This window comes from Saccostrea cucullata, unplaced genomic scaffold (genome assembly GCF_032062105.1).
Source record: "Saccostrea cucullata isolate Sc308-1 unplaced genomic scaffold, CSIRO_AGI_Scuc_v1 ctg4, whole genome shotgun sequence".
NCBI classification, from domain to species: Eukaryota; Metazoa; Mollusca; class Bivalvia; order Ostreida; family Ostreidae; genus Saccostrea; species Saccostrea cuccullata.
The window spans coordinates 1,368,925-1,378,908 of NW_026920828.1; the positions used below are offsets into that span (position 1 = coordinate 1,368,925).

General features: G+C 31.4%; 1 protein-coding gene across 1 annotated transcript; it reads right to left on the reverse strand.

The window, feature by feature from the left end:
* Positions 1-55: 55 nt before the first annotated feature.
* Positions 56-8,511, reverse strand: LOC134258383 (uncharacterized). Its single transcript, XM_062740911.1, has 3 exons — positions 8,276-8,511; positions 2,323-2,380; positions 56-1,003 (listed from the first exon to the last, which is right to left on the reverse strand). Exons 1-3 carry the CDS (start codon positions 8,276-8,278, stop codon positions 354-356), a joined length of 711 nt encoding a protein of 236 aa, XP_062596895.1. The 5' UTR covers positions 8,279-8,511; the 3' UTR covers positions 56-353.
* Positions 8,512-9,984: the final 1,473 nt, after the last annotated feature.

A 9,984-nucleotide genomic window follows, 5' to 3' on the forward strand; every position in this document is an offset into this window, starting at 1 on the left:
CTTCCGCAACTGTGTTAATATTTTAGTGCAAAGTAAACCAAAACCAAAATACGGGTTTTACAAGTTACATCCTGTTTAATCAACAAAATGTGAAAAAAACGTGTTCTATAAAATGTCAACAAAAACAATAAACATAAAATATGTGCATTGATATAACAAATCATCTTATATCTCCCATTATGCTATATTAACTATACAATATTTAAACTGTATGTGAAATATTTAGCTCCTAATTTGAACACCCTACCTGTAAATAAGTGATAAGTAATGAATCATTCTTCGTACAACAAATTATATATTGCACGTATCACAGAAAATAAATAGTTTGTAGATTATGACGTCATATTCCAAAGTTATTGTGACGCCAGAAGATACAACCAAAGAGGGTCCACAAAGTTATTTTTTGCGCCAAAATCAAGAGGTTTTTCAATGTTTCGTACAAGTCTTTCTGCAAGGATACGTTTCCTTTCGTTTTTCAACTTTGCAAAAAAGTCAATGTCGTTGTGCAGAGTGTTGCTTTTGGAATCTTTGAAGGTTCCCAGGTTGTGTTTATTTTCATAAGATTCAGGATAAAGCTTTGTTCTTTCGAGATTCAAAAAATCCCCAGGTTGTGAAGGGTATATTAGTGTTGGTAAAGGATTGAACGTGACCGAAAACGTGTCCCCTTGGACTGGATTAATAAATTCAAGGTTTTGAACCATACTATCCACCTGCGACGTTTGTGACGTTTTGGCCGTGGTTTTTCCGCTTTTGTCTGTGGTAGAGGTTGATGGAGTCACGGATGGATAATCAAATCCATAGTCATAATTCAGGAACGGATCTAACGTGGGCGGAACAGTGGTCGGCGGTAATATAGCATCTGATCCACTGAAACCACTCTCGCCAGGCTTTGGCAGTGTGAGCTGATGACCAAGGGCCAGTGATTCTTCAGTAAATTTGTCGAACGGGTCCTTGATTTTCACCGTTCTCTGATACCATCGACTGGCACCAGAGTGGTCTCGACCTGAAAATCATAGCAAAAAAGCGTGTTAATAAACAGCTCAAGTTTATAAGCAATCTTTATCCATTTTTTTACCAAACAAAAAAAAATTTTTAAGTTAACGGAGAAACGATCCTGTATTTCATATATAAATTGCCAATCTGTTGTCAATGATACCCAACAAAATTAAACCGACAAATCATAAATAATCTTCAGGGTTTGTATGAAACCTTTTAACAACCCACCCCCATTCCCCAATCCTTCCCTCAAAAGTGTCGAAACACTAGATTATTGGTCGCAAGGGTAAGTTTATAGTTTTGGGGGTTAACATTAAAAACCAAACTGTTTTTTCTCCTAAACATCATAAATGCATTATAAGTACAGAGTGACCTAGACTTTATTATGATCAACTTTAAGATGAATTATGAGAAATTCAATTTGGTAATTGTTTATAATTAATTGTCATGTTAATTAGATCAGAGCTGTATACAACTGCAATTGTTTTAATTTTTTATGAAGTCTTGCATGTTAATTTTCTTTTGATGTTAACACTAAGCTAAAGTCTTGTAATGTGCATATTACATAAATTTGTTTTATTTAAATGATTGTATGTCTGTCACATAACCTTTTTATGTTACACTTAATTACTTGTTTGTTGATATGGTTCCTAAGAATTAAGAATAATGTAGTCAAGGCTCTGTAAAACCTTGTGGAATTGTTGTAATACTGTGAAGTCACACACTTTCGTGGGGGTTTAATTTTCGTTGTTTTCGTGGTAAGAAGAGACCCACGAATTCATGTCCACCACAAAATGTAAAATGGTAAATACTAGTACATAACTACTCAACAATTCTTCATCCACGAATTCAAATCCTCATGAACCAAGAGTTTTTATTCAAACCACGAAAATTTGACCCCAAGAAAATATGTGATATTACAGTAATTAAATTATAGGATAAAATTTTATTATTTTCAGAATAATTTTATGTGAGAATATTTGTATACTCTCTGAAGCAAATTTTCCGCTTTATTAGTCGTCTGATACTAGTAGTAGTGAGACCAGATTTTCTTTCTTAATATTTTTTTCTTCTTTATGGAAACATGTTGTTAAGTGTCATATGTTACCGGTATTCCAAAGAAAGGTTAGGTGATTAAGGAAACTGTGAAAAATGTATGCTCGACAAAATTTTTTAAGAATTTTGTTATACATTATAAATTTTATAAATGTACCTTAAGGTATTAAAACGTATATCACGTTTTTGGCCACTCTGTATACATGCACATGTATTCATCAAGAATGAAAGTTTTTTGTAGCATTATCTTAAAAATGAAAAAATACATACCCATGTGTCCAGAAACCACGTGATAAACGAAAACAATTGAAAGGTATTTCCAGGCACTCTACAAGTAAAAAAAAAAGTTATAGATATAATTTATTCCATCATTTTATTTGAATTTAACCACAAAAGGAAAGTTTTGAAAGAGGTATATCTATTCCAGTGTGAAAAAAAACATTTATCGAATAAAGTAAATATTTTTATTAAAATCTTAATTTACAACCAACGATTTTTTCTTTACCCCTCCCCTAAATAAGTAAAATATAAGGACATGCATATTTATGGCACGCCAAATTCACAAAAATGAGTTAAACATAGTTTCGCAGTCGATAAACTAGGTTTATCGGTTGTAAACTATAGTTTACGGACAGTAAACTATAGTTAACAACGTTAATCTATATTTTACATATGTAAACATAGTTAACGCGATATTCTATGTTTCAGAACCGTAAACTTTCATTCGCGATTGCAAAACTTCGATTATCTTATAAATACAGTTTCAGGATTTGTAAACTATGGTTTACAACTCTTAACTATAGTTAACGATCTGATAAATATAGTTTCACGATAATTATGTGAAACCATGATTACAGTGTAACAACTCTTAACTATAGTTTTCGATTGTAAATAATAGTTTACAGATGTGAATCTACGTTTATCAACGAAATCATTTATTAACGTTTTATTACAGTAAGATAAACTTATAATAGCATTCGTAAACTGTAGTAAACAACCATTAAATATAGTTTTACAGATGAAAACTATAGATAACGAATTGTTATCTATAGTTCACGGTTTGTAAACTATAGTTTACAGTCGATAAACCTAGTTTATCAACTGTGAAACTATGTTTAGCTCATTTTTGTGAATTTGGCGTGCCAGACAGATTCAGTTTTCAATTCAGAAACAAAACAAAATTAAAATAAAGAGAAATAGAGATTGACACCTAGAATTTTATTTTATTTACCGCGTAACGAAATTTCGTCCAAAAATATAATTATATGATACCACACTGGTTTTCTAATGCAGTGTAACGGAGAGAAAACCCGTGGGTTCCGACGATGGTTATATGAGTAAAATAAAGATGTTTTACCAATAATATTTTTCAAGATTTCTTATTAATGTCCAAAAATTATTTTGAAAAATTATAAATGCATTGAACAGCAAAAAGTGAGAACATTTAACATGCTAGTAATAAATATAAAATCTACAGTTTCTTGATATTTTATGAAATTGAAATTTTACTGCATGAGAAACCTTATACTTTACATTTATTCTTTTGTTATAACTTTCAATCTAAAATAGACCAATTTGATGGGATTTAATAAAGACAGAGAGTTCTGCTAGGTCGGGTCAGACCAGTTTATGGTGAGTCACTTAAGATCACTGGTTCCACGTTAGACAATTCTGTGACAGTTGATAAGTTCCAACGGTTGTTTTTATCGAGAACTTGACCACATTTATAGGTTTTTCCTAATCAAACAGTTCGACTTATCGATGATCAAACATAAAAGTTTGCTGTATGTGGTCTTAACATACATCTGTGGGATTAAACATTGTCCAGGGATTATTTATTTATCAGTATAGCATGTCCAGCGATTAACTTTTTTAGTGTCGGAAGCAGATCAACGCATTTTTCATTATAAAGATTAATAAAACAAAGGAGAGAGTGATTTAGAAAATTCAATGTTTTGTAGTCAGAAATATGGATCTTATTTCAGTTGGAAAACATCTTGTTTTATAAGCACTCTTGAAAATAAAAAAAGAAAAAAAAAATGATATCCCACTCACACGTGAAATAAATTCCGTAAATTAATATGAAAATAGCGGACAGTAACAAAGATCAAATATCAACTGGAACAATCGGTCATACCCGCCGCGTGCTCTTTTTTTGGAAAAATCGAGACAGTTTATTCTGAAAATAATGGCCTAACAATTTGTATGAAAATTACATTCGGTTTAACAATAATTAAACTAGTGTTTGCTAACAAAGCCACTGTATCATCATAAGAATTTGTGACATGTTGACTTTAAACGATACTGCTGATCTCCTTGTATCATCGACTTGTTTATCAATAGCTTGCCTCGTTTTAAAAGTTGTATGAGAACATGCTCTTCCATAGCAAATCTATCTGAAAACCTAAACTCCATATGAGAGCAATAATGGTATATTACTATACCAATAAGGGAAGGTGGCAATATAAAATTCTTTCACTGGTAAATTATCCAAATACATGTATGAAGCTGATACACCACACTCTGTGCTGTATTTTATCTTGAGTTGAAGGGAATATATTGAATAAACGTAGGAATAAAAATAAACATTATCAATTGAAAAAAATGCCGTCGATATATCTAAATTTCAAACTGAATACCACAACAAGAAACTATATCTTGTCATTTAGAATTTTTTTGGCGGAAATTCTGCTTTATATGAGTACAAGGAAAGGTCTGCAAAATAAATAACAGCGCAATTAGTACAGATTGGAATTCCAAAGAATTGCTGGAGGACTTGATTTCAAGAAACTATATAAAAATGTCAAATTTTAACAAAATATTTAACAAAATATTTTTGCAGATAACCAATGACAAAGTGTCTTCGACATCAAAAAGCATTAAATTAAAGTATTGAAAAGTGGTACGTTTTGATGCAATTGATTTTGGTAAAAACTATTCATATGAAATGTCTACGATAAAACATTATTATAGAGTGCTTAACTCTACATCTTTGATTATTTCAAACATGGATTTAGCGTCTCAAAGCCAGTTTCAAAAAATTTTCTAATGAATAAATTTGATTTTTTTTAATAAAAAAAATGTATTTGTTTTTCACATATTTCAACATTTGACACACCATTTTGTCTTCTGATTTGTTTCTTTTTACGAGTATTTCATGAATATAGTTCTCTTAAAATCTTGGTTCTTTGTTCCCATGATAATGAACAATTAAATGTATCCTCCCCCGCCATTTAAGTACCTGTGCATTAATTAGGCGGAAGTAATCTCCTGTGCACCTAATAGCGTTCCCAGACCATGTATTGATTGGTCCAGTACTGCAAAACTACGCATTTCTATTGGTCACTTTGTGTTTTCGTTCTTATCTGTCAACGATATGTTTATTGTGACAGTCAATAATCTTCTTGTAACTTTCTTGTCAATCCTCTTAATTGGTATTCGTTTTATGTGAAGAACAGTGCATAGAAGACAGAACCTTGCGTAACGCCATTAACTGGCCTTGTAAACATTACACGTTTAGATATGGTATCTATTTTATTATAGAGAAGAAAAAACTATTTCTGTGCATAGAAGACAGAACCTTGCGTAACGCCATTAACTGGCCTTGTAAACATTACACGTTTAGATATGGTATCTATTTTATTATAGAGAAGAAAAAAATATTTCTGTGGTGCGATGATTTTAAACATCTTTTCAAACATTTTATGTGTTAAAATTGTCAGATTATAATGACAGGATACCTGTAAATCGATGTTACCTTTACAATGAACGAGACGTAGATTTAAAAAGAAGAAATCATTGTCCGTGTAATCTAATGTACATGTAAACTCACTGTAGTGTAGGTTTTCTCTTAGAGTATTTTAAAAACTCTCCATTCTTACGAATCAGTCGTTAGTGTCATGGGTTAAACCTCATCAAGAAAAGTTCAGTTTCAGCAATTTGTCACGATAAATGTGTAAATGAAGACTCATTTTTTTTTTCATACTAGTTATTCTCCAACTATAAAATGCAATTTAGGAAAAATATAAAATTATTCCAACCGCTCGCAAACACAGTGTACGATAAAAAAAAAATTGGTGGTGTGATATACTGTAATGTCGCATAATTTCAGCAAACGGTAAAAAAGAAAAGAAAAAATCTTGCAAGCAAATTTTTCGCTTAAGTATGGGAAACCATAATCAAAATCGGACGATGTTTACTTGTCCTTGCTGACAAATTACAGAAATTCATCACTCAAGTTTAAAGTTTAAATCAAGAAATTGAGATTGCTATGCCTAAATTTTATTTAAATTACGAATACGTCAAAGTAATGCATCACAATTAATAAAATTTTAAATTGACTGATGCTTTTGTCATTTGATCAGACGAAACTAAGCGTGTTCTACAAACTTTATCACAGAATTATAATTTCAAATTAACAAAATAAATGAAAATCTGCATTATTTTTCCTTGACTCTGTACATTATTCATACTTTTTTGTTTTTAGAAAACTGATTAAAAATTTTAAAAATGCATTAAGAGAAAACAGTTACAATAAATGTGTACATATAAAGTATTTAAGCGTCTTTTTCTTAATTGATCGAAAATGCAATTCTTAGGTCACTCAAAAAGCTTTCATCCATCAAGTCTTTTACTATACTTAATTTTTAATGCCATTTTTTTTTTAATTTTTCAGTAATAAAAATAGACGTCGTTCAAACTCTGAATGAACATTGTATATACATGTACATTTTTAAAGACAAAATATTCTTTTAAATACACCTTGTAGTTTTAATTTAGATCCTCATATATAAATAACATATTAACTGCAGATTCGAATTTTTTTTTAGTCTAGCTTCATATTTATTTCATTATTTTTAAACATTCAAGTATTTTTAGAGGATGGGTGTTGAACTTTTAAGCCGACCCCTTACACCGGTTTGGCAGATTTACATAGAGATGTCACTTGCTGGACAACGAAGATGTTGGTCCACATCCAAGTGTCTAGGTGAATAATTGATACTTTTCTATATTTAGAAGCATCTCCTCCGTAAATTTATGGTCAGTCATCAAGAAGGTCATTCAAATCCCTTTTTTAAAGAATAAAATATTTGCAGACCTAACACGTGGTGGGCCATAGCAATATTTATTTTTTTTTTTGTGCATGTGACATTGTTTACTTGTCTTTATCTAATTAATTTTGTTTTATGAGCATTATAATAAGTTATTCTTGTGTCATATCAGAATTAAAATCAGGATCGGATTTCAAAATATTGATTTATTAACATCATAATAGGTCCCTTTTAATTGAATTTTTCAGATGAAACACACCTTTTTGTTTATTATTGACCAAAGGAGCATTGTGGCTCATAGGTACACAAAATAAACACAATGGCAGATGATTAAAAAAGAAATACAATATATACTGAGTATATATGGATATAAAGAGTTTGTGACACAGAAAGAATCAAACTATAGAAAATTTGAAACTTCATTAATGATATTTTACAAATTAGTTTTTCCTTTTGTTTTGTAGCTTTCAATTTGACAAAGTTTCTGAATAGTTTTAAAATTATATGCACTAAAAAGCTTAATGAGTTTGAAAAAGGAAGGCTTTTTATAATAATAATAAAGCTTTTACATATTTTTACGTAAATCAGAAAATGTCGGGCATATCAAAACAAAGTGAAATTCATCTTCTTCTTTCATTTTACAGGAAAAACATTTGCGTTCATTTCGGGGTAGGTTTTTAACCTTCCATTTTCAATATTCAAAGAATGTGCAGAAATTCGATATTTACATAACACTGACTTTTCTTTCTATGTCAATCGCTTAACAAGAAATAAAAGTACATTCAAATAATTCCTGAAAGATGAAGAAATTTGCTTAAAACTAGGTGAGTGTCTTGTTTAAAAATGTTCAGAGCTTCCTAGCAAGACAGGAGAAGATAAGAGAGAAATAGAAGATACAAGAGGAAGCGAGGAATCCTTATAATTTCCAGACTGGCAGTAGCTGAAACCCTCTAATACAAAGATTATATATACTTATTACTATTTCAGAATACTAACAACTTAGTTCAGAAATTCATCTTTCAGATTGAAATTCAAAATGAAATTAAACCAAGAAAGACAAATTAATTTTTTTTTTATGTCATCACATCCTTTCATGAATGTTTAATCATAAACCAATAACTTTAAAATAAAAAATAAAAACAAATGAATAAATAAATAAAAGTTTCCCCTACCATCGTTCTTGAAGGAGTTGAATATCCTATTGCTAACTACGGATGAGGATGTTAAATCAGAAATCAGAGGAACCTACTCACGCAGCTATAGCACCTGTGTTTCATAAGAATTATGAATGAAAAATGGACTGTCGTATTTTCTTCTGGTTCTCTTAACTGAGAGTGTGATCAGAAGAGCGTGAAGGCGCGGATGGACATTACTTGGAGATCGGTGAGGCGTGTTTTAGCCGACTTCAGGTGACTCCCTATTTCAGGTCAGGAGACGCAAACACGCAGGCGCAATACGTCACGCCCCGTCGATTCCGTGATTTACGGACACTTTAAGACATCACTGCGGAAGTTCCAGGTGTGATCAAACATCATTTGTCGGTTGTTAATTAACAATCCCTAATTAATTCTTTACTTTTCTTTTATTGGGAGATCCATCTATGCCGATAAGAAATAATGAAGAAATGGTGTTTTCAAACAGATTTTCTTGATACCTATAGTATCAAATTATTATACCCCCCGCTTGAAAAGCTGGAGGGTATATAGTAATCGTTAATTCCGTCCGTCTGTACGTCTGTCCGTCCGTCCGTCTGTCTGTCCGTCCATCCGTCTGTCCGTCCGTCCGTCTGTTACGCTTTGGGGTACCCATCTCTTATCCGCAACTCCTCTCATACCACTGAATGAAATTTGATGAATCTTTATTACATATTGCCATTGTGCACCTCCTATTTTACTTTTTGATCCGACACATATTTTGGGTTTTCCAGCCACAGGAAAACATGGACTTTTTCACCAGTTATAACCATATGGGAGGCGGGGGGTATCATTTAGTGAGCTCATCGCTCACAGTACCTCTAGTTTGATTATAAACAATTAAGCAATACTATAACTATGTTGTTTTGCATAACTTTTAAAATATATATTGTAAGCCAAATTGAGCAGTATTCCAATTTTCGCTATCTCAAGATTCACGCCAAACTTGAATGGTTCATCAACAGAGAAAACTAGTTTCGTTAAAATTAAATTTTTAAATTACTATTACTAAGTGTTGTGCACACGATGCTTGACTTAAAATATTTAAATTCAACCTCTTCTTTAATTTGTCTGTTTCTCATTTTCAGTTTATTGCTATGGCGCATTGTTCTTTGTTTTATAAAATTTGAAGAAACGAAAGTTGAATGGTTTATATCTTCGAATTTGTCGTTGTTGCCATTGGGATTTGGTTGTTTTACTGATGTATAATGTACAAATATATTGCACATATCTTCTAAAATCGTTTGCAAATGATACTTTGAATAAAAAAAACATATACTTTGGCTTAAAAGCAAACTTCTTCATTTAAACCTTCTTTTGGTTAGCTGAAACAAAACAAATACGAAAACGTTACCAGAAAAGAAAATATTTCTGTTAACACGTTTTCTTTCGAATAAGATTCCTTTGTTTTAAAGAAAGCATAACTTTAATTTGAAATATTTACATTTCCAATGTCTTTGTCCGAGATAAAATTACCAATTGTAAATGTAATTGATTTCCTCATGAATGTTTTGGCGCGGTTCCAAAAAAATCCACGTGCAGGGCGGGACAACACCTAGAGAGAAGCAGGCTTGGAGCCCGTGGATTGGCGGAATCAAAGCATGTAAATATAAGGAATAATTGTCTTATTTTTCGAATTCATGAAGATGATCAATGGATTGGCTTGTGTGATAATTTTATGCATAAAC

Coding starts and splice junctions, on each gene's coding strand:
- LOC134258383 (XM_062740911.1), bottom strand. Junction 1,004..2,322: donor CGTGGTTTCTGGACACATGG/GTATGTATTTTT, acceptor TATGATTTTCAG/GTCGAGACCACTCTGGTGCC.